Source organism: Eptesicus fuscus, chromosome 8 (assembly GCF_027574615.1).
Source record: "Eptesicus fuscus isolate TK198812 chromosome 8, DD_ASM_mEF_20220401, whole genome shotgun sequence".
Taxonomy (NCBI): domain Eukaryota; kingdom Metazoa; phylum Chordata; class Mammalia; order Chiroptera; family Vespertilionidae; genus Eptesicus; species Eptesicus fuscus.
Window position 1 is genome coordinate 60,904,210 of NC_072480.1, and position 25,834 is coordinate 60,930,043.

The following is a 25,834-nucleotide window of genomic DNA, read 5'->3' on the forward strand; positions in this document are numbered from 1 at the left end:
TTATTTACTGAAAGCTACCTTCAAAATATTTTTAAAACCAATTTTACATATAAATTCATGTTCACCCCCATGCAAAAAATACATTACATATTTTTAAAAGAGTAGATCATAGGTTCGATTCCATGTCAGGGCACATGCCCAGGCTGTGGGCTTGGTCCCCAATAGGGGGCATGCAGGAAGCAGCCAATCAATTATTTTCTCTCATCATTGATGTTTCTATCTCTCTCACCCTCTTCCTTCCTCTCTGATATCTATATCTGTCTATCTATCTATCTACCTACCTACCTATATATATATATATATATGTTGTTCTTGTTAATCCTCACCCAAGGATATTTTCCCATTGACTGTTAGTGAAAGTGGAAGAGAGAGAAAGACAGAGAGAAACATCAATGTGAGAGAGAAACACATCGATTGGTTGCCTCCTGCACGAGCCCTGACCAGGGCCTGTGCCAGGGAGGAGCCTGCAACCAAAGTACTTGCCCTTGATTGAAATCGAACCCAGGACCCTTTGGTCCACAGGCCCACACTCTATCCACTGAGCCAAACTGGCTAGGGCAATAAAAATTTATTTAAAAGAAACAGTGGTGAGTCATTAATATTACTGAGAAAGACACAGCAAACAGCCACCAGGCCTCTGCTTCCGGCCATGAAAGAATAACTGCTGCTGGACTTGCCCTCCATTATAAAACTATAAAACTGGACAAAACACATGAAGCTGCTGTTTTCAGACACTGAACCACAGGCCGCACAGGACGGCGAGCCTTGGGAGGAGGGAAATACAAGAGCTGAGCCATGGGACTAGCCTGGCTTTCTGCCCTGGGGAAACGTTCTGCCGAAGTAGTTTCACTGAGCTGACGAGGAGGAGGTGGTGGCTGTTCCGACTGGCAGAATTATCTGGAACTTGCAGGCCAGCGTAGCAGATGGTAGGCCCCAAACATTTTTGTGGGGAATTTCCAAAGCTACTTCTCCAGGGCTTCACCACTGTCCATGCCCAGGGCAAGACCGCATGGGGCCTGGAGAGCAGCAGCTGTGGGGCTGAGCACTGACGGGAGATGCCAGAGGTCATGCAGTGCCAGCAGACTCTGGAGGTTCTGCCTAACTAGAATAAAGAGGTCTTCATAAGCACCTCAGACAGTCTGCTTGGACACCAAGAAAGCCATGCCTTGGTAATAAAGATCACCTTCTGGCAATGGCCATTTGGATATTTATAACATCATTCGAAAGGCATACAAAATAATCAGCTTAAAAATTAGCCTGCAATATTTGGTCAAACATTTAATTAGCTCATCCCTAATGCCTTGGCAGGGTCAGACCAAATGATTTTGCAGGCCTCATGTGGCCTGCAGGCCCCACATTCCCCACCACTGCTCTAGAGTAAGGGCCATGTGCCACTAAGTTCAAAGTGGAAATGTTTTATAAAGGAACAATACTGCCAGAAATTGCCTCTCAGAACAAATATCAGTACCCTTTAATAGAGACTCCCTATAATGTATCCCTCATAACATCCAACACAGTAAAAGAATTATTAGACATGCAAAGAAAATGTGACCCATAATTAAGAGGAAAAAATACAGGCAATAGAAGTAGACCCTGAGATGATCCAGGAATCTATACTAATAAAAGGGTAATATGCTAATTAGACCGGATGTTTTCCAGACAAAGCCACAGCGGCGGCCTGAGCCTCAGCACTCGTGGCTCAAGCGAGCCACAGATGGCAGATGGCAGATGGCGGCTGCTGCTAAGAGGGATGGGCCGAGGCTCAGGCAGCCGTGGCAGCTGGCAGTGGCAGCAGCAGCAGCGTGATGGGGCCATCACCTTTCCCTGATCGCCCAGGTCATCTCCTACAGAGGGAGGCCAGAGGCAGCAGCAGCGAGGGGGTGATGGGGGCGGTGCCTTCCCATGATCAGCAGGTCGCCTCCCACAGAGGGAGGCCAGACTGCAGCTTAGGCCCGCTCCCTGCAGGGAACGAGCCAAAGCTGGCAGTAGGACATCCCCTGAGGGCTCCTAGACTATGAGAGGGGGCAGGCTGGGCTGAGGGACCCCTTCCCCCACCAGTGCACAAATTTTCATGCACCGAGCCTCTAGTTAGTAGATAAGAAGTATAAAACAACTACAGTAAGTCCTCACCTAATGTCATCTATAGGTTCTGTGACTGCGAAAAGCACCATGTAATTAAAACAATTTTACCATTGACATAAGTAAACCAGAGATAAATTCCTATGTTATAAAGAAACGACATTGAATGAAACGACATTATTTGAGTAACTGATTGCTATATTGTAAATATGTTCAAGGAGTTAAAGGAAAATATGGTTATAACAAATAAATAGATGAATAATCTAGGAAAGACATGATCACTATCAAAAAGAACTAAATGTAAATTCTAGAATCAAAGATACAATGTGGGAAATTCACTAGATAACTTTAATTGCAGAAAATATCCATTGCTCTGTTCCAATTTATTAACCCTTTTTTCCATAGCTGACAATCCAAAGAACAAACAGGGAAAGAGAGAGAGAGAGAGAGAGAGAGAGAGAGAGAGAGAGAGAGAGAGAGATTGATTGAAGAAATAAAGCCTGAGAGTTCAATAGGACCATATCAAGTAATGAGGCACATGTGTAATTGACAATCTGGAAGAAGATAACATACACACACATATATAAATTTACATGCCTGGGAATCTTAGCAAACCCCAAAAAGGATCAAAACAAAGAGACCTATGTCTAGTCACATCATAATCAAATGGCTAAAAACCAAAAAGTAAAAAATGTCTTGAAAGCAGCACAAAAAAAGTGAAATGGTACCTGGCAGGTGTGGCTCAGTGGCTAAGCATGGACCTATGAACCAGGAAGAAATCTAGTGTATCAAAAACCTTGAAATGTATATACTCTAAGGTATTAAGGATGTCTACATAGTTTTAGCTTTAATAATGTTCATTGCACTGCTGTTTGTTAATATGTAAAAACTGGAAAATAATCTAAATAATGAAATTAATAAAAATGAGAACGCAATCTAAGTATCTAATTATTGGCTATACTAGAATTTCTGTGGCCTTTTTGAACAAAGCTATGAACTATGGAATGCAAACTCCATTGGAGCAGGGTTCTATTTGTTGGTTCCTCCTGTGAGTGGGTATGAAAATAGATCTGGAGGTTAGGAAACTGTATAATCTAGGTCAGATGTTCATTTTATACAATTTTTTAAAAATAAGTGCAAGCAATGATTGTGGTTCATATGAAAAGTAAACTCTTTCTCCTTTCTCAATTATTTAATCAGTAGAAGTGAAACACAAAACCCAATGTGAACACATAAATAACACCACCAAAGGAATGTGAAAAAAGAATGCTCTCTCCATAGAAGGCAGTTTTCTAGACTGGTGAGGTGTATTGCCCCTTTAAGAATCCAATCTTCATTCAATAAAAATCCTCCCAAACCCTTCTCTAATGGTCCTTTAAAACAAAAGACACAAACTGTGGTTCATCATTTTCATGATGCAGGTTCCTCATCACCTACATGACTGACCCCCAATGTCAAGGACCCTTCGTGTGTGTAGACGCTGCTCCACAGGGTGTCCCAAATGCATGCTTTTGGATATTGCACATGTTAAATATCCATTTTGTCCCTTGCAGTCAGGCTATCCCTTCTAAAGGCTACCTCACCATGACCCACCACTATCCTTTCTTCAGACCATCTCACCATCGTTACATACCACTGCTTCTGAACTAGGATATGCTTCGTGATATTCTGAGGAAAGTCAGAATAACTAGGCTGTGAGTAAGAAACTAAGGGACTTTCAGAACAAAATGCAAGCATTTGTGTCACCTATTTTTGCATGTTTGGCTTACTTCCTGATTCCTGGCCCTACCCGGCCCTACCCTGAACTGTCTGTCAAATAATGTGGTTTCCAGGTACATTGGGCAATACTGTAACAAGCAACCATGATGAGTACGTTTTGCTCACTTGAAGCAGAAAATCGCCTGTATTTTTCCAATATTGTTGCCCAGAGTTGCCTGGTAAGGCTGCCGCACCTACTTTCATGACTGTGTCACCGAAAGCCATTAATCTGTTTTTGAGGAGACTGCCTAATATCCTCTGTCCCTAAGAACATAATGGTGACAACTCCATAACGTTAATCAGTCCCCCTCTACAGTTCTATAGAAAAGAGATTCAAGGAAATAAAAACAGAGTCCATACAAAATCAACCACCTGCTGCTCTCTATGACCTGACAGCTCCATTGCCCTTTTTAACTTTTTCGCCTGACTTTCCACTGTACAGAAAGCTCTCTGCAAGCTTTGACAGGCTTGGCATTTACCTCCTGGGGGTGCCTTTAGCTTTCTTTAACTCCACTGGCCACCTTTTAGCCTTATACCACTATGACCTACTGAGGTCAAGAGGCCAGAAAGATGCGTACAGAGTTGACTAGTGAGCATCCAAGCCTAAGAGGATAATGTGGACCCCAAGAACCACTGGGGTTGGGGGGTTGGGGGATCTGATACTTGCTTTGAAGTCAGATTCAGGACTTGAATTCCCCAGGGGGAGTTTCTCCACATTCTCTGACGTCATCACACCCCAAAGCCATGAGTCCCTGAGGCTGGCTTTCCCATGCCCTGCGAACCGCCCCATAGCCCCTGAAGGATGAAGCAGAGCCTGACCAGAGCCCCATTCTAGAGACTGCTACACAGAGTGTCCAGCAGTTTGCTGGTGACCATGCTACATGCAAAACACCACTCTCCACTGTAGGGGGCCTCACGTGCCCCAGATCCTTGGGAACATTTCAGAAAATCTAATGAATGAACTGAAAATAGGTGCCTTGATGAGAGAAGAGATAGTCAATATACACTGAGTGGCCAGATTATTATGATCTCTGAACGCATAATAATCTGGCCACTCAGTGTATATCCTATATAATAAAAGGTTAATATGCAAATTGTCCCCTCAACCAGGAGTTCGACCAGCAGGCAGGCCGGCCGACCGCCCATGTCCCCTCCCCTGGCCAGGCTGGCCGGACCCCACCCATGCACGAATTCATGCACCGGGCCTCTAATACACACACACACACACACACACACACACACACACACACACACACTGAGTGGCCAGATTATTATGCGTTCAGAGATCATAATAATCTGCCACTCAGTGTATGTTGTTTCAGAAAAATGACTACAATTTAATGAATATAGTATACCAATACCTATGCAAAGAATATGTAAGGCAACTTGACAGTAGTACGTTCAAAATGATTCACATCCCCAGATAATGAAAGACCCCTCACACCCAGACCCATCACCTATCTGACTGGTTTACCAAACAAGAGGGGGAAACAGAAAAATGAGCAACACAGAACAGTAAAAATGTGAGCATGAAAGGCCCCGTGAGAAGGAGAGAAAAGAAATGAAGTATGCCCTCAACAGAAGGGTAAGAAAAACAAACTTCTATCAACTTTAAAATATATATATACTTGATCATGTATTTGTTTTGTTTCTAAATAAAACATTATAAAAAACACAAAAAGTGCTTACAATCTGTCATCTAAAAAATGGTTTGCTTAGTCACAAAAATTTGTATGTGAGGCCATATGCTGGTTTTTGTTGTTTTTTTTTAATTGACTTTTTACAGAGAGGAAGGGAGAGGGATAGAGAGTTAGAAACATCGATCAGCTGCCTCCTGCACACCCCACACTGGGGATGTGCCCGCAACCAAGGTACATGCCCTTGACCGGAATCGAACCTGGGACCCCCTCAGTCCGCAGGCCAACGCTCTATCCACTGAGCCAAACCGGTTTCGGCCTTATGCTGGTCTTTTATAGCAACTGTACTTAAACCTATTTTTTCTATAAAGAAGTTTCTAATTACTTTGCTAATGATATGTTTCCCTTCACACCAGGAGTACAAAAGGGAACCAATATGCCCTCTACAAACTCACTCACTGCACATAATTTTACTGAGAATTAATCAAAATAAGATATTTTACAAATATAATTTTCCTCTTTCCTAAGGTTTTATATTTATCCAAATACTAAACATGATGGGGTTGGGAATGCAGCAAACCTAAAGTAACGCGTTACATTATTCATTGCCTTTTAAACATCATCTCTGAAGCTTTCAGAAAATAAAGATCTCTGTGCAGAAGAAAAAAAATGACAAAGGTAAGGGGGATACTGTCTGAACAATGATTTATTCACAACGTGTATTTTTAGAACCAATCTTACCAAAAGCAGCAATGTCTTCATGTCTATCATCAGTACGTATAAGGAAATTAGGAGAAAAGTACACAAAACAATGAGGAAAACTACTTCCTATAAAGTGACCTGTCACATTCTTTACCAAATCCCAGTCTTCTAAATCCCACATTCTCCTACTCAACGGAGTGAAGCAGACCCAAAAGCAGCTAGTTCCCAACAGCTGTTAAGAACAAAGAAACTGTCGACTAGGGGTCCCAGGGAGAGTAGATGAGGACTTGAAAACATAACCAAGGCAGAGCTGCTTGCTCAGAGCAGGGAGCCAGAGAGGGTCGAGTCCTCTTCAAAATGCCTTCCTTCTTCTCCATTACTAACTAAAAGTTCATCACCACAGTTGGGGGTCAGGGTGAAAGATGACTTCTTCAATGGCCTACACCTATTCGAAAAATTAAATTAACCTTGAGGTCATTAAGCTGAGTGAAATACGCCAGTCACCCAAAGACAAATTCTGGGTGATTCCACTTATATGTGGAACCTAGAATAGGCAAATTCAGAAACAGGAAGTAGAATGGAGGGTGGCAGGGGGAATGGGAAACTACAGTTTAATGGGCACTGTTTCAATTTTGGAGAGAGTTCTGAAGATGGATGGTGGTGATGGCTACACAATGATGAGAATGCACGTAATGCCACTAAAATATACATCAGAAATGGAAAATGTGGTAAAAAATATGCCATGTATATTTTACCACAATTAAAAATTTTAAATGCATTAATTTAAAAAAGAAAATGATTACTTTTGAATGCCTAAAAGAAAGTAACTACCAACCAAAAATTCTAAACTTAGAGAAACATCTTAAGAGCATAAAAAAGAAATGAAACTTTTTTAGACAAACAAGGAAAAACTATTTAATTAAACTAATTAGAATTTAAAAAACAAACATCAACCATGTTTCAGCATAAATCCCAGGAGAAGGAATACAGATACTCAGGCTGCCCTCGCACTTGTCTGTTGCCCACTTCCTGATTCTAGAGTATGCTTCCTCAGGTGTCCTGATCATAAGAATCCCAAGGCACAGATAAAATTTCCAGGCCTCTTCCTTAGAAATTCTGAGGAGCAGGTCTGGGATAAGACCCAGATCTGGGTTGTATTTTTGTTGTTGTTAACCCTCACCTGAGGATATTTTTTCCATTGATTTTTAGAGAGAGAGGGAGGGAGGGAGGGAGGGAGGGAGGGAGACATTGATTGGTTGCCTCCCCCATGTACCCCTACGGGGGTGGCCGGGGATTGAACCTGCAACCCAGGTATGTGCCCTTGATTGGAAATTAAACCCGAGACCCTTTGGTGCAAGGGCCCATGCGCTAACCACTGAAAACACTGGCCAGAGCAGATGCTGGGTTTTTAACAAGCACAAAGAAGACTCATGACAAAATATCTGGTGAATCTCAGCCTAGAATATGCCCCTGCTCCTGATTTGTTTGGCAAGGAAGTTGAACAGGCATGTCCTACAGCTAATACTACCACACCCAGTACTGTACACACGCTCCCCACTGCAGGGCCCAGAAACATCCGGCAGATAAAAGCAGTGAAGCCACTGCTGCTGTGATTAATGGCTGCGTAACTGATAGAGGGGCCGGCCCCCGCACCGCCTCTGTTATTAGCAACTATATAATTGGACAAAATTCTGTCTTCAGTGCACGGCTGATCCTTGAGAGAAAGGACACTCACGAGGTGACCACCACCTTTGCCCTAGTTCTCTGCCAGGAGACCACTGTCTAACAGTGACCGTGGCTGGAGTCCACAAAGCACAGCAGCCCTGAGCGGGGGAGGCAGAGGTCAGCTGAAGCAGCTGGCATCTTCGGCAAGGCCATCAAGCAGTAGAGGTTACAAAAAGGAAGGGTCTCCGAACTTTGGGGGGCGGGGGGGGGGGGTGCCTGCTACAAGGCCTTAGCTGAGGAGTGAACTAAAAAGGCCCAGGTCAAGACTGCCCAAGACTCACCAGACAGCTGGCGCTGCGGAGTGGCAAGCAGAACACAGACATGAAGGCTCCGCAGAGTTGAGACCCTGAAGTTCTTGAACAGCCAGAGTGGAGAAACCTTATTAATACGTCACTAACAAGCCTGGCGTAAAGTTAAGACACCCTGAAAGACCATGTCAGAATTAAAGACCACTCTAAGGGACTGACTCTCACTGGGGTGATTATGTCCCATCCCACCCCCACCCCACATCTTTTAGTCATCAATGAAGTAAAAATCAAAACCATAATGAGATACTACTTTATGCCCTTATGAATCATTAAAATGAAAAACACTGACAATACCAAGTCCTGGTGAGGATCTAAAGCCACTGGAACTCATATGTTATTGGTAGGAACCTAATATAGTACCATCGCTGTGAAAATCATTTAGCAATTTCTCCTAAAGACACAGTTACCGGATGGCAGAATGCAATGGACACTCATAATTCTCCAGCAGCAGCTATTTCCTCTTTGAGGAAAGCTAAACCAAACAGCTTCTCCCTACCTTAACTTATGCAGTTACTAGAGGCCCGGTGCACGAAATTCGTGCACTGGGGGTGGGGGTGGGGGGGTTGTGCCCCTCAGCCCAATCTGCACCCTCTGCAATCTGGGACCCCTCAGGGGATGTCCAACTTCCAGCAGTCGGACATCCCTCTCACAATCCGGAACCGCTGGCTCCTAACCACTCACCTGCCTGCCTGCGTGATTGTCCCTAACCCCACTGCCTGCCTGCCTGCTCGCCCCTACCTTGATCTCCTGCCAGCCTGATTGCCCCTACCTTGCCCTCCCCTATCAGCCTGATCACCCCAAACTGCCTGTGCCTTGGCCCCCAGTCTGGCCTCCCTCTGGAGGCACCACCCCCATAACCCCAATGCTGCTGCCACTGCAGCTGGTTATGGCTGCCTGAGCCTTGGCCTTTGTAGCCACTGCGGCTTTGTCTGGAAAGATGTCCGGAAGACAACCACTCTAATTAGCATATTACCCTTTTATTAGTATAGATTTGGGGACCATTACAACCACGCAGAACTTGAAGAAAACACATGGCCCTGGTCAGTTTGGCTTAATGGAGAGAGCATCGGCCTGTGGACTGAAGAGTCCAGGTTTGATTCTGATCAGGGGCACACATGCCTGGGTTTTGGGCTCAATTCCCAGTAGGGGGCCTGTGGGCGGCAGCTAATCAGTGATTCTTTTTTTTTTTTTTTAATATATTTTATTGATTTTTCACAGAGAGGAAGGGAGAGGGATAGAGAGCTAGAAACATCGATGAGAGAGAAACATCGACCAGCTGCTTCCTGCACACCCCTCACCAGGATATGTGCCAGCAACCAATGTACATGCCCTTAACCGGAATCGAACCTGGGACCTTCCAGTCCGCAGACCGACGCTCTATCCACTGAGCCAAACCGGTTTCGGCTGATCAGTGATTCTTATCATTGATGTTTCTATCTCTCTCTCCCTCTCCCTTTCTGACATTTTAAAAATATATATTTTTTAAAGAAAACACATGAGCTTCACTTTGGGCTTTGTCATCTTACAATATCCTTTGTGCAGTGTTTTAACTTCCCTCAACTTTCCTTTACCCACCTTTAAAGTGCAATCTATTTTGGGGAAGATGATCAGGAAAGTGATTCCAATGGGTAGAAGTTTTTTTTGGAGGGGATGGGTCATGAAGATATTTAAAAATTGAGCATGGTGATGGTTGTACCACTCTGAATTTACTTTAAAAAACCAGTTCATTGTACACTTTAGGTGACATGTACAGTATATGGATATTTCTCAACAAAGCTGTTCTTTTATTTCTTTTTAAATAAAGACCAGTCTTATAATCAATTGCAGATGTTTACAGAGGCCCCTCAAGATTTGCTCACCATGTCCCAAATCACGGCTGTGATTCCCAGTTGCCTCCAGTCCTGGTGGATCTGGATGGTGTGGTTTGCAAAGGAGAAGGTGGCAAGAGGCTTATGGAATTTCGGCAACCCCATTCCCCCGGTCTCCTCATAGGGCACCAGGGCCATTCCCACTGTGCCAGCTCTGCTCCCTTTAACCTGTTGGGCAAAAGAATCCTGCGTGCTCTGGCCAGAAAGTGCATTCTTTCTTAGGTGGCCCGGATGCTTTTTTTAAGGTCGTTTTATGGATTCAAAAGAATAAACAGAGATGTGGAAAGCTTTTGTCAAAATCCTTTTACATGGTTCTTCCAGTGTCATGGGAAATGAGATGTGGCTCTGAATTCATCCCAAAGTGTGTCTTTGGGCAAAAGCACCCAGAACGGCACAACTCCTGCAGAATGCCCCACACACTTTGCTGTCAGGACTCAGGGGGCTTGAGGGTGAGCGAGGTGGCGGTGCCAGCACAGGACCTGGGAGAAGGTAGCGCTTTCTACACTGCCCAGGCCACGTGGACTACAGCAGTACCCGCCCAGGTGGGCAGGGTGTTTCTGCTGTTTTGTTTTGGTCTGGCCTCCACCCCGTCAGCCACAGACCTGTGCCTGCACTGAGACTGAATGGTTTGATGGCCCTACTTTTTGGTGGACAGTGGATGCACTCCCAGAGACTGGCAGTTAGACTCTGGTGGCTTCTGAGTCCCTTGTGGGGAGAGTCCGGCCCTAGGTCAAGAACAGACTCAGGCGTCCTCGGCCAGGAGGCCTCCTTGGGCTAGGGGCCGCCACAGTTTGAAGGCTGGCCATGACCCCAATCCTGGCAGGGGTCTCCTCTGGGGTGCTGGCAGGCCTGGGCTAGGGCTGCGGGAGGTTTAGAGGCTGGTCACGCCCCCGATCCTGGTGGGGATCTCCTCTGGGGGGCTGGCAGGCCTGGGTTAGGGTCACTGGCGGTTTGGAGGCCGGTCACGCCCCTGATCCTGGTGGGGGTCTTCTCTGGGGTGCTGGCAGGCCTAGGCTAATGGCCACCCTGGTTTAGAGACTGGTCACGCCCCCGATCCTGGTGGGGGTCTCCTCTGGGGTGCTGGCAGGCCTGGGCTCTGGCGCTGCAAAGGGAGAGGTTCCTGAATCTGCTTCCCACACACCTAGGCTAGGATACATCTTGTAGGAGGCGGCTTTAATGCCCGGGGTCGGTGACCAGGTCCTCCGGAGCCTCGCTTTCTGGGCTGCAGTCCCACGTCTCCCAGTGCCCCAGCCTCGGATGCGCCCATGCAGTTGCCCCCACCACCAGCCACCTCGGCGCAGGCCACAGCAGCTGAAGCCAGCCTCTTGGAAGCCAGGCCACCACACCCACCACCTCTAGTAGCTCTCTGCTGCTTGCTCTCTGTGCCCTGTCCACTGGGGTGGGGGAGTGCTCCCAGCCCAGAGGCCCTCCCTCCCTCCGCAGCCTGGCTTGGGAAGCTGGCCTCATACTGGGGCTACTATGCCAGCATGCCCACTCGGCTACTATGGGTGCGGCACGGGCCCCACGGAGGCCAACCTGGAGAACGTGGACCCCAGCTCTGCATCCGGCTGCTGCAGATGGCCTCGGTGGTCAACTACCACCTGCTCCTTCCACTGGCCCCATTGATCCCTCTCAGCACCAGCCATTTAGGCGAGGGTGGCGATCGCCCGGGGACCTCACCCCGGGAGCGGCAAGCTGGGCACGGCCACGCCCCCCGGGTCGCGATGGGTCCCGGGACCCCCGGGAGGCTACTGGGGTGCCCGGCCACGCCCCCCCGGGTCGTGATGGGTCCCGGGACCACCCGGAGGCTGCTGGCCGTACCCGGCCAAGCCCCCCCCCCGTCGTGATGGGTCCCGGGACCACCAGGAGGCTGCTGGCCGTGCCCGGCCACGCCCCCCAGGGTCGCGATGGGTCCCACGACCCGACGGAGGCTGCTGGCTGTGCCCGGCCACGCCCCCCCGGGTCGCAATGGGTCCCAGGACCCCACGAAGGCTGCTGGCCGGACCCGGCCACGCCCCCCCGGGTCGCGATGGTTCCCGGGACCCCCGGGAGGCTGCTGGCTGTTCCCGGCCACACCCCCCCGGGGGTCCCGGGACCCCGCAGAGGCTGCTGGCCGTGCCCGGCCACACCCCCCCCCGGGGGTCCCGGGACCCCGCAGAGGCTGTTGGCCGTGCCCGGCCACGCCCCCCCCGGGTCGCGATGGGTCCCGGGACCCCACGGAGGCTGCTGGCCGTGCCCGGCCACGCCCCTCCGGGTCGCGATGGGTCCCACGACCCGACGGAGGCTGCTGGCTGTGCCCGGCCACGCCCCCCCGGGTCGCGATGGGTCCCGGGACCCCACGGAGGCTGCTGGCCGGGCCCGGCCACACCCCCCCCGTCGCGATTGAACCTGGGACCCCCGGGAGGCTGCTGGCCGTGCCCGGCCACACCCCCCCCCGGGGGTCCCGGGACCCCGCAGAGGCTGCTGGCCGTGCCCGGCCACACCCCCCCCGGGGGTCCCGGGACCCCGCAGAGGCTGCTGGCCGTGCCCGGCCACGCCCCCCCGGGTCGCGATGGGTCCCGGGACTCCCGGGAGGCTGCTGGCCGTGCCCGGCCACGCCCCTCCGGGTCGCGATGGGTCCCACGACCCGACGGAGGCTGCTGGCTGTGCCCGGCCACGCCCCCCCCGGGTCGCGATGGGTCCCGGGACCCCACGGAGGCTGCTGGCCGGGCCCGGCCACGCCCCCCCGGGTCGCGATGGGTCCCAGGACCCCACGGAGGCTGCTGGCCGGGCCCGGCCACGCCCCCCCGGGTCGCGATGTGTCCCGGGACCCCCGGGAGGCTGCTGGCTGTGCCCGGCCACACCCCCCCGGGTCGTGATGGGTCCCGGGACCCGGAGGCTGCTGGCCGTGCCCGGCCACGCCCCCCCGGGTCGCGATGGGTCCCGGGACCCCGCGGAGGCTGCTGGCCGTGCCCGGCCACGCCCCCCCGGGTCGTGATGGGTCCCGGGACCCGGAGGCTGCTGGCCGTGCCCGGCCACGCCCCCCCGGGTCGCGATGGGTCCCAGGACCCCGCGGAGGCTGCTGGCCGTGCCCGGCCACGCCCCCCCGGGTCGCGATGGTTCCCAGGACCCCCGGGAGGCTGCTGGCCGTGCCCGGCCACGCCCCCCCGGGTCGCGATGGGTCCCGGGACCCCCGGGAGGCTGCTGGCCGTGCCCGGCCACACCCCCCCCGGGGGTCCCGGGACCCCGCAGAGGCTGCTGGCCGTGCCCGGCCACGCCCCCCCGGGTCGCGATGGGTCCTGGGACCCCGCGGAGGCTGCTGGCCGTGCCCGGCCACGCCCCCCCCCCATCGCGATGGGTCCCAGGACCCCGCGGAGGCTGCTGGCCGTGCCCGGCCACGCCCCCCCGGGTCGCGATGGGTCCCGGGACCCCCGGGAGGCTGCTGGCCGTGCCCGGCCACGCCCCCCCGGGTCGCGATGGGGCCCGGGACCCCGCGGAGGCTGCTGGCCGTGCCCGGCCACGCCCCCCCGGGTCGTGATGGGTCCCGGGACCGGAGGCTGCTGGCCGTGCCCGGCCACGCCCCCCCGGGTCGCGATGGTTCCCGGGATCCCTGGGAGGCTGCTGGCCGTGCCCGGCCACGCCCCCCCGGTCGCGATGGGCCCCGGGACCCCCGGGTGGCTGCTGGCCGTGCCCGGCCACGCCCTCCCGGGTCGCGATGGAACCTGGGACCCCCGGGAGGCTGCTGGCCGTGCCCGGCCATGCCCCCGGGGTCGCGATCCAGCCCGGACCCCCGGGAGGCTGCTGGCTGTGCATACCACGCCCCTCTAGGGTTGCCATCACTCACCAGGACCCCCGGAACTAAGAGGATTTGGCGCCGCCATCTTGGTTTTCTCAACGGCCAGATAGGCCACCCGGAGTCCCGCCCCCAGCCTCTGGCAGGCCCAATCATGGGCATAGCGGAGGTGCGGTCAATTTGCATGTTTCTCTATTATAATGTAGGATGAGCAGAGCAAGGACGATGGGCCAGGTACAGAAGGTCACCAGGGAGGAAAGACCTTGGTGCCAGCAAAGGACCATCACAGGGTGGGGCATCGCCCCCAGCGTGACCTTTCCTACCTTAGCATATCACTGGTCATGCGGTTTGGACCAACTGACCTTTCTTCCCTAGAGATAACATCTAGGCATCCGTTGTATTTCAGCTCTAAGCCCAGAAAAGCAGCAAAACTAGCCACAGCCACCTAAGGACCAGATGCATTGACTTAAAAACCCCCTGCCCTGGTGCCAGCCAATCAATCAGTGGAGACCACACCCTGAAAGAACACACCTGGAAAACTGCTGAATATTCTACTGACATCTTCCCCTGGGTCCTCCCCTAAAATCTCCCTTAAAACCCTTAGTGGGGCAGAGACAGAGAGAGAGAAACATCAATGTGAGAGGAACACATTGATTGGTTGCCTCCCTCACGCCTGACCAGGGCAGGGAATTGAGTTTGCAATTGAACCTGGGACCCGACAATCTGCAGACCGACAACTCTAACCACTGAGCAAAACCGGCTAGGGCCTTGAGAGACTTTTTAAACTCAGGCTCCATTTATTGCAGAAGGCGGCAGACGTTGCTCAGAAGTGAGCAAGCTTAGCCTCTCTCTGCATCCTGGAAGGGTTCCTTCTACTTCCTCCTCAGTCTATGATAAAGGACCCCTGATAGCTTGACACTGGGCTTAAAATAGAACTGAGCGAGAGAAATGTCTGGAAAGGAAAAGTAAAATGGTCAAGGGAAGACAGGTCTTAAAAGAAAGGACGAAAGGAAAGGGGAAGTCCTTCACGCAGAACGATGAAGAGTACCTGAAAATACGAAATCGAATTGGTGTGGGCACAAGGAGCATGCGTTTGCCTCACACTACAGAATTCTATAATGAGAGTTGCAGATGCCCCTCAACTTACCATGACGTTGGTTATGTCCTAATAAATACACGGTAACGTAAAAATATTGTAAGTCAAAAGATGCACTTTGGCAATGTACCTAACCTATGGTACATCACAGCTTAGCCTAGCCTACCTTAAACTTGCTCAGGACATTTACATTAGCCTACACATGGATGATTATCTTGAGGCTCTCACCAGAAGCAGGAGACAGAGATGGCCATTTAGTAGACATGACAGAATGAGAAAACACAAAACACAATGACCAAAAAACACTGGTAACACAGTGCAGGGTAGAGTACTGGTTGCTCACTCTTGTGATCGGGTGGCTGGGCTGACTGGGAGCTGTGCTCACTGCCACTGCCCTGCATCACAGAGTATCATACCGCCTATCACTTAGCCCAGGAAAAGATTAAAATTCAAAACTCGATATATGCTTTCTGCTTAATTCATACAGCTCTCACACCATCATAAAGCTGAAAAATCATAAAATCAAACCATCATAAATTGGGTACCATCTGTACATCACTTAACAAATTAAAAATACACTTACCTAAGGTGAGTAAAAATATTTCTCTAAATAGAGCATTGATCTATAGAAGTCACCCCCCCCCCTTTGAGATGTATTGGGTAAATAAATATCAGTAGTCAATTCTCATTATTCATGATAGTTATGTTCTATACGTCACTGTGAACACGATGAGTGATTATTAATTGCTCCTAGGGGAAATACAGGGTTAGGTTTCTGCCAGCCTTTGGTAACAGCATTTTCATCAACTGATCAATACATACATAACCTTGTTTCTGTTTAAAGACAACTTATTTAACATCTATTGTTGATTCATTAACACTGGACTTGTGGCCAAATGCAGGATAACTCACACCTGAAACACGCTTATCGGACACAGGTATTTTCTCCATAAGGCACATCACAGTCTTCTTGTGCTCAGGAGTACCAGACAGCACAGGAGCACTCTGCATGGGACCGTATTAAACAGCAAAATCACCCCCCAAAGATGCAGAAAACAGGCACTAAGTCAACCATGAAAAGGACACCCGTGTTCAGTACGAGAGCTGCAACCAGAAGACAGAGCGTCACCTTGTTCAACCCCAGCTGGGCATAAGCCAAGATCGACTGTACACAAATTCTTGTCAAGGCAGATCTACCACAAAGAATAAAGGGAAACTAGGAAGTCCGCAGGGAATCGGCTCACCTTAGAAGTCGAAAATAAAGACAAATACTCTCCCACAAACTATACTTTATGTAACTCTTAGCAAATGAAGAGTCGCGACCAGATTTTAGGCAGAATAAGAAGTTTGGCCAAACTGATTCAATTCTGCAAGGAAATCTGCACCACGAAGCAAGTGGCAGAGAGCAGTGTCGGTGAGCTCAGCGCCCGACGGCTCTGCGTTACCTGGCATTCAGGATCCACTGTGGGAACTGCTACAGTTCTTCAACCTGCACACAAAGTCAGGAAACCTAAGAGCCAACTAGGCTAAAGGACTTAAAGAAAATCTCTGTACCGTATACGTTTTATAATGCGAACAAATCTCTGTGAAAGACCACAAGACCATCCTGATTCTTGAGACTGTCCTCCTGCCTGCCCCAGAGCTAAAGACCTGTAACATTCAGGCTCACTTCCACCCAGGCCCAAGGCCAAGGTCAGGGCTGGCAGACGGAGGATATATTCCCACTAGTGGCAGGGATGGAGATGGTCAGCTGTCTCCAATCCAGGCTCAGCGTGCCTGAGCTACTGTCTTCCCCCAGCCTGGCCCCACCTCCTGTGCTCTAAGCCGGGGAAGCAGCCTGTTGAGACTTGAAGCTGGACGTGTCTTCCTTCTTCTGTGTCCAGCCAAAACCAAAGACAGGAAGTAAGCCACTGCTCTCACTGCATAGGTGACAGCAACCCATGCTGGCAATATGCCCTGTGGCGGGCGGTAACTTTTTAAAATGATCAGGTACAATGTTCAAAACACTATTGTGTGAGGGACTTGTGTTCTTAATGCCAATCTGTTTTATACAGAAAAAAAAAAAAAAAATAGCCTGTGTCGCACCATCCCTTTATTTGGTAAAATGTCCTGGAAAATGCCCTAAAGATTTGAGGAACCTGAACAGACCACAATGAGCTGTTCAACAGACCAACTGGAACCACTGACCCCAACAAAATGTCATGCTTCATCAAAACTTCCTTTAGTCCTCAACTTACACAGAAAAATCAACGATCGAGTGTCAACGTAAAATGATACAGCCACTATGGAGGACAGTATGGCCGTTCCTCAAAAAATTCAACATAATAATACCATATAGTCCAACAATTCCACGTCTGGGTGTATACCCAGAAGAACTGGAAGGACAGACTTGAAAAGGGATGCATAGAACCATGTTCGCAGCAGCATTACTCACAATAGCCAAAAGGTGGCAACAACCCAAGTGTCCACGACAGATGAATGGATAAACAACGTGTGGATCTACGTATTTCTGTTCATCGCTTTATGTGGGGAAGGGGGGAGGGAGGAAAGAGATCAACCAAAGGTCTTGTATGCATGCATTATAAGCATAACCAATGGACACAGACAGTAGGAAGGTGAGGGCCTGTGCTGGGGGGAGGGAGCAGTCAGGGAGAGGTCAATGGGAGAACAAGGAGACATATGTAATACTTTCAACAATAAAAAATTTAAATTAAAATTAAAAAAAACAAAAAACATGCCAATATGTGGTATGTACCTACAATGGACTGCTACTCAGCCTTAAAAAGGAGTTAAATTCTGACACATTCTACAACATGGATGAACCTTGAAGACATTGGGCTACATGACATGAGCCAGATACAACATGACAATGTATGATTCCGCCTGTATTAGGTACCTGGAAGAGGCAACTTCATACAGATAGGAAGTAGAATGCTGCTGCCTGTGGAGAGAAGGGATGGGGGAGCTAGTGTTTAATGGGTCAAGAGTTTCAGTTTGGGAAGATAAAAAAGTCCTAGAGAAGAATAGTGGGAATGGCTGCACATAAACATGAATGTCATCAATGCCACTTTAAAAAAGAGTCAGAAACAGTCAATTTTACATTATGCATATTTTACCACAATAAAATCAATGATCAAAAGCCAAAAGTAATTTTACCAAAGCTGTGCAAAGGTAAACAAATGACAAGTCATTTTATATGTGATACATCCCAAAAAGTCATTCAATATTCAAAATGAGCTGAACAGCCATTCCATTTATAACAACCAACCAGATCTTCTCCCAGGTGGGAGATTAGGAGGTTGGGTCTGAGCAGAAACTGCAAATGCTCAGAGTTCAGAGCTGCACTGCAGTGTCAGCTTTTGCCCTAAGCAATCAGCCCACCTGTGATAAAGTATCATTTCTTCACCTCAGCAGGATTCTAGCTGCAAGGCAGTGCCTGAGGAAATCTGTCTTTCCCACGTTTCTGAAATTTCAGTTTCTGGAATTTCAGGTTTAGTCTATGGTTTAACCCAAAGCAATGCTTGACTTTGTAAAGGGTCAATTCTTCAAGGCTAATCAAGTTGGCAAATTAATACCCATGGGAGATGTTTGCATGCGCTAATTAAGTCAGATCGCATTTCCCAAGGGCAAAGTTCCAAAGCGTTAGTGAGAAGAGCAAGAAAAACAGGTGGACAGCAACTCACCTGGGCTGCAAAGAGCTTTGTTTGAACTGTCACTTCAAACCTGACTTCAGTGTTTACAGATTTCAGAGCAGAGTGCTAGTGAAATTTCTTGTGTATTTATGGAGGCTAAACATGGCCTGGAAATGCAAAATGTAGCTAACTTAAAAATAAACCTGAGTCTCCTGCTGAATGGCAGAAAGGAGTGCAACAGAATAACAAAGATGATGATGATGATGATGATGATGATGATGATGATGATGATGACGACGACAACGACGACGACATGACAATGAAGACCCCAAGTTGAGTGTACCAGCATTGCAACCATTTCTATGCCCTAGCTCCATGGTCGGCAAACTGCAGCTCGCGAGCCACATGCGGCTCTTTGGCCCCTTGAGTGTGGCTCTTCCACAAAATACCACGGCCTGGGCGAGTCTATTTTGAAGAAGTGGCGTTAGAAGAAGTTTAAGTTTAAAAAATTTGGCTCTCAAAAGAAATTTCAATCATTGTACTGTTGGTATTTGGCTCTGTTGACAAATGAGTTTGCCAACCACTGCCCTAGCTGGTTTGGCTCATTGGATAAAGTGTCAGCCTGCAGAACCAAAGGGTCCTGGGTTCGATTCCGGTCAAGGGTATGTACCTTGGTTGCAGGCTCCTCCCCAGCTGGGCCCTGGTTGGGGTGCGTGCAGGAGGCAACCAAACAATGTGTTTCTCTCATATTGATGTTTCTCTCTGTCTTTCCCTCTCTCTTCCACTCTCCCCAAAAATCAATGGAAAAATATCCTCGGGTGAGGATTAAAAAAACAACAACAACAATCCATGTCACAGAAGAGGAAACCAGACTTACCCGTTGTAGCCTACACAGACAATGAGATGCCAGGCCTCCAGGATTCACTCAATTCCAAGATGAATAAGATGCAGCCCAAAGGGAGATGTGGAGAAGACATCTTGCATTTTGCAAGAAAAGTGTTCACAAGATACAGAAGCTCAAGATAAGTAGCAACTAGGTAAAAGAAGCAATACTTATATTGCCCAGTTTTATCTTTCTTTTTTTTTTTTAATATATTTCATTGATTTTTTTACAGAGAGGAAGGGAGAGGGATAGAAAGCTAGAAACATCAATGAGAGAGAAACATCAATCAGCTGCCTCCTGCACACCCCCCACAGGGGATATGCCCGCAACCAAGGTACATGCCCTTGACCGAAATCGAACCTGGGACCTTTCTGTCCGCAGGCCAACGCTTTATCCACTGAGCCAAACCGGTTTTGGCCCAGTTTTATCTTTCAATGAAGATTTTATTTTTTCAACAAACATTGTATATATTCAAGGTATACAACATGATGTTCTGAGATACATATACATTGGGAAATGATTACTATAGTCAAACTAATTAGCATATCTGTCACCTTACATAGTTATCTATAGTGGGGCTGTGAGTACAGTTAAGATGGACTCTCTTAGCAAATTTCAAATATACAATACTGTTAATTTGGGGGGGAGGGGATGTTTTTTAAAGCCGACAGCCCTGGGCAAAGAAATATCCAGGATCAAGTTTATACAAAGCTCTTCAGCTCCTGAAACTGGTGTATCTGTGGCAAGTCCTTTGTAAAGATACCTGAAATATTCACTCCTTTTATAAAAGTTAAGACCAAGGTAAATAACGGGATATTTTCATGGCATTTCTCAATATAAAAAAACTGAACACAATTGGGTCTTATCACTAAAATTGCTACCATGCACACTAAAGGGGTAAAAAGTACTGTACATACCAATAAGTTAACTGAAAAGTGACATAAAATAGATGAAACCATTCTTTCTCTCCAAAATTAGTAATATATATATATGTAATTTAAAGTTTTATCCCCAACACCCAATTTTTCTTTAATACTACTAAAAACAACCATAATTATAGAATATAGTGAGTGAGTCTATATGTGGCTTCCATTTACAGTTTTCTTTAGTTAACAAAATTACATTGAACATAGTTAAATAGTTCATTTAAAAAAATATCACCATTCCCTTTCTCAAATACATCTTTGTAGGTATCATTTTACAGATCCAATTTCACTGATGGTCACTTTTAAATAGAACGTTGTTGTAAATGAATGTTTTAGTGAACAACAACAATAAAATTTCTATAAATATAACTGAGGTTTAGGCACGAAAACAAAGAAAATTTTTCATGCTTCAATCAATCTGATACTTTTTTCATTAGATTACATTATAAGCATTTTGCAACAGCCTGTGGCCAAATGTTATCAAAGGCAGCCCTGATATGATCTCATAGAAAACTCACTATGTATTGGTAAAGTTTGTTTAAAAAAAAATAGCCTGATGCAAATATCAAGCTTCTTTAAGTAAGATTTAAATGCTTCTATTTACAAAAATTTTAGGTTAGGTAGAACTTTCCCAAAATACTTCTGATGCTTCAGGAGAGGTGCACAGTTTCATACCAAATGACACTTACCTTCGCATTAATCATATGGCACGCGGCTACTCTTAACCTCATCCCAGCACACTGCACGTGATAGAAGTACAGATGATGCAGTATGGCCAAAAGGAGCGTGCAGGTAGTTAGCACCGAGGCATAGATGTAGACTTCTTGGGAAGACACAGAATCGGTGCGATAATAGTTTTCAAAATATCTAATAATTTTCCCCAAAAATAAGGGCTGGACTACTTTGGTGCCTTCCTAAAAAGGGAAATAAAAAGGCCTTAATTAGACATACAAGCCATACGAGGTAACAATTAAAATCCTATACCAATGAGTTAGGAGTCGTTGGGCTTGCCTCCCGTGTAAGATTTAGGGTGAGTGTTTTCTTCCCCAAGACTGAAACAGCAAACAAACAGCAAACCTTGCCCCTTCATGACCAATGGCCACTTCACCCCACAAACTACTTCCTCTCGTGTAAGGTATACTTCTCCCCTTCAAAGAAATCCAAACATGCAGTGCAAATCCAAGCCACCAAAAGTAAACACAGGCCCTCAACATCATTTCCTCCACTGACTTCTCAAAAGACAAAATGCCAAAAATTTGGAAATCTTTCAAGAACTCAACTCTGAAACAAGCATTTCCTTTTAAGCAATCCATCCTTATTAACAGAGACATGGAAACAATGGGCACGTTTGCTTGGGATAGCTCTTTCCTATCTGTCTGAGGTGAGGGACCGATGCACAACAGAAAGGAAGGATCCAAAGAACTAGACATGCAATAAAATGAACATGCATTTCCTTCTCAGCCAAGTAGTAGTGCCCTATCAGGATATTTACAGAGAGATGACCCTGTCCCTCAAATGGGTATAACATTAAAACCCCATCAACAGCCCTAACTGGTTTGGCTCAGTGGATAGAGTGTCGGGCTGCAGATTGAAGGGTCCGGTTCGGTTCCGGTCAAGGGTCCATGCCTGGGTTGCGGGCTCAATCCCCAGTGTGGGGCATGCAGGAGGCAGCCGATCAATGATTTTCTCTCATCATTGATGTTTCTATCTCTCTTTCCCTCTCCCTTCCTCTCTGAAATCAGTAAAAATATATTATTACAAAAACAACAAAAAACAGCACCCTGTCCTACGTATGCACATGCACACACATGGTCATGAGCTTCACCTTCCAAGAGGTCACAGAAGTTTCCATCTACTATTTAGAGGTAAGGGAACACTGTTTAGTTGAAGAATTATGAGTAAGATGATCAGATCGCAAGAACACAAAGACTCACTGTTACATTTTCCAGCACGCCCTTTCATTCACCCCAAGAGGAACAAGTAATTTACAAAAGAACCCTAACGCAGGGAGTCATAAAACAGACTTTAATAATAGTATACTAAGATGAAAAGCTGGAGCAAGAACGGCAAACTGTGCACATGGGACAGTCCCAACCCAGGAAGAGCGAAGGGCAGCACGCAACCCTGAGGCTACCCACCAGAAGCCCAGAGGTAACGCCTGCCATCCCAAACTTTAAAAAACCTATGACTGTCTCTGAGAGTCAGTGGTGCCTGTTACTCAGCTTCCATTTAAGCCTAACATGGGTATCATTACAAGAGAATGTTAAGAGTATTGTCACCCATCAGTCAGAACACTGATAGATGCAACAACCCCAGTACAAAAAGTTACCCCTAAGCACCTGGAATCTTCTGCTGAGAGACAGTATTTAACAATCCAGTCAAGCAAATAAGCTCACGGATGAGGAATGCCAGTTCATGGCCCATACCTTCCCACTCATCTGTCCACTCTTGCTTGATCTTTTTTCTTAATCCTCACCCGAGGATATTTCTTCCATTGCTTTTCAGAGAGAGAGTAGAGGAGAGGGAGGGATGGAGAAAGAGAGAGAGAGAGACATCGATGTGAGAGAGACACATGGATGGGTTGCCTCCCGCACTGCCCAGACCCAGGAGCCGACAGTGAACCCACAACACAGGTACATGCCCTTGACTGGGAATTGACCCTGCGACCCTTTGGCACTGAGCAAATCTTAAAAGATGCAAAACCAGCGTAGTGGCCTCATTCTTTTCTAAGATGTACTGAAGCCTTCCCATGATGAGTGAGGCAAAACTCTGGACACCATGGAAGCCAATGCCTTGGAGAGGAACTTGAACCAGGGCCTTTTGGAGCTTCATGCCTCTGGTTCTACCCATGCAGACCCTCATCTCTGTGACTTCCTGGAGAATCACTTCCTGGATGAGGCAGTGATACTCATCACAAAGATGGGCGACCACCTGAACAACCTCTGCAGGCAGGCTGGCCCCCCAGGCTGGACTGGGCGAGTATCTCTTCGAAAGGCTCACTAGGAGCCTTTGGAGTCCAGAGGCCTTTGAGGGGCCCCCTCTGCATCCCCCCAGTGTCTGGCTTTTGCCTGAGCCTCTCCCCAAGGCCTCTAGCGATTCTTTTAACCACCCTGGAGCCCTCTACTATGCATTGGACCAAATAAAACAATAAAGCTTTTTTTTTTTTTGGGGGGGGGCGCGCAAAAAGAAGAATCGTATTTTGTTTTTAAAGTTACCTCTAGCCAAAACCGGTTTGGCTCAGTGGATAGAGCGTCGGCCTGCGGACTGAAAGGTCCCAGGTTCGATTCCGGTCAAGAGCATGTACCTTGGTTGCGGGCACATCCCCAGTGGGGGGTGTGCAGGAGGCAGCTGATCGATGTTTCTCTCTCATCGATGTTTCTAACTCTCTATCCCTTTCCCTTCCTCTCTGTAAAAAAAAAAAAAAAAATCAATAAAATATATATTTAAAAAAAATAAAAATAAAAAATAAAAAAATAAAGTTACCTCTAAAAGGAAAGAGGGAATAGAGTGGGAGGAACAAGAATAACAGCCTTCTTTGAAATCAGCCTCTCCTGTTCATTTGACTTTGGAACCAACAAAACATTACACCACAATGTAAAACAAACACATTTTTAAAAAGCAGTTCCTAAAATTTCAGAGTAAAATAAAGCAAATGTACCTAAATATATACCATCCAGTTGTTGGCAGAACCACACAAAAAGAGAATAACTGAAAGTGGTTTTAAACAAAATAATTTGAAAATACATTCCCTATGTGATATACAGGGCAATATGAACTGCAAAAGAATCTTAATTTCTTTTTTCAGAAGTCACATTATGGGTGACAGTGTTGACACTGTAAGTTAAAACAAATTAATAATTATGTTTTCAATGGGAAGTGGGATTAGGCCTCGGAGAAAGAAGAATAGATGATGGGAGAAAAGAGATACAGATGTAAGAGATACAGATGTAAGAGTAATGAGATTAAGTAAAAACACTAGCATCCTCAATATGATTTGGACTATAAATACCCAAAAAGCACTCATGATATGTTTACCTTGAAAAGAACATATTCTAGCTTGGACCAATCAAATTGAGAAATTATAACCAACACAGCAGCAATGACCACATCTAGCGCCAACATTATAGTCCCTAAACACCATTTCCCACTAAAAGGAGCCAGGGTTGCTTAGAAAATGCCTGATTCCCGGGTAGGGCAAAAACTGTACATGAAGAGCCAAAAACATCCTGTCACTCCAGAAAGCACAGAAACTAGCAAAGACTGTTAGAGTGTATACAAGAAACATAGGACCCTCTTTCTCCCTCTCCCTTCCTCTCTGAAATCAATAAAAATATTTTTTAATTAAGAATATCCCTTGGCCTACCTAGATATATTGTACAAGAGTAATCAAAGTGTTGATAACAGCCAAGTTTCTCTTTATGAAAATAGTTTGGCTAATAAATGAAGAAGGGAAGAATTAGAATATCACCATTTTGCAACCCCCTAAAGAGTTAATGGATCTTAAGCAATGATCATACACAAAATTAACATACACAAAAGACACAGATGTTATGTACCTCTTATGTACCTCGTAAGGGAGGTAACACAACCCTACCTATTAAGTAATCCTGTCAAAGAGAGGAGGGTGGGGGTGGGTGGGCTGAGTCAGATCAAGCTTCTAGATCTAGCCAACTTAAGAGAACATGTGGTACGAGTGGGGGTGAGGGTGGAAAACAATAGTCTAAATCCAGACTGTAGGAATTTCTACAAGACAAACAACTTGGTTTCTATCAATCTATCAATGAACAAAGACAAATGAATAGCCCAGCCTGACTGGCTCAGTTGGTTGAGCATCATCATGTGCACCACAAGGTTGCCAGTTCAATTCCTGACCAGGGCACATACTCAAGTTGTGGGTTCAATTGCTGGTCGGAGCACATATAGAAGGCAACCAAAAGATCGGTCTCTCTCTCTCTCTCTCTCTCGCTCGCTCTCTCTCTCTCTCTCTCTCCCTCTCTCTCCCTCTCCCCTCTCCCCTCTCCTCTCTCTAAGCATTTCCTTGAGTGAGGATGCATGCATACATACACTGCAGAGAGGAAAAGAGAGAAGAGTTGGCAAACAGAAAAGGAACCCACATGATACCATTGTAATTAGTTAGTTATTAATAACTAGAGGCCTGGTGCACGAAATTCGTGCACTGGGGGGTGGGGGGGGGGGTTCCCTCAGTCCAGCCTGCACCCTCTCCAATCTGGGACCCCTGTGGGATCGGGCCTAAACCAGCAGTCGGACATTCCTCTCACAATCCAGAACTGCTGGCTCCCAACCGCTCGCCTGCCTGCCAGCCTGATCACCCCCTAACCACTCCCCTGCCAGCCTGATCGACACCCAACTGCTACCCTGCCGGCCCGATCGCCCCCAACTGCCCTCCCCTGCTGGCCCGGTAACCCCCAACTGCCCTCTCCTGCAGGC

At 47.6% G+C, this 25,834-nt stretch overlaps 1 protein-coding gene across 2 annotated transcripts in view; it reads right to left on the minus strand.

Moving 5' to 3' along the window:
- ABCC4 (ATP binding cassette subfamily C member 4) overlaps positions 1–25,834 on the minus strand; it is a 234,138-nt gene that overhangs the window by 156,185 nt on the left and 52,119 nt on the right. Inside the window, exon 4 of one of the 2 annotated variants that reach the window (XM_008143997.3) lies at positions 21,076–21,300. The exons of the other annotated variant lie outside the window; for it this stretch is intronic. Within the exon in view, the coding sequence (XP_008142219.2) occupies positions 21,076–21,300 (225 nt within the window). The remainder of the gene's footprint in view (positions 1–21,075; positions 21,301–25,834) is intronic. 2 annotated transcript variants of the gene reach the window in all.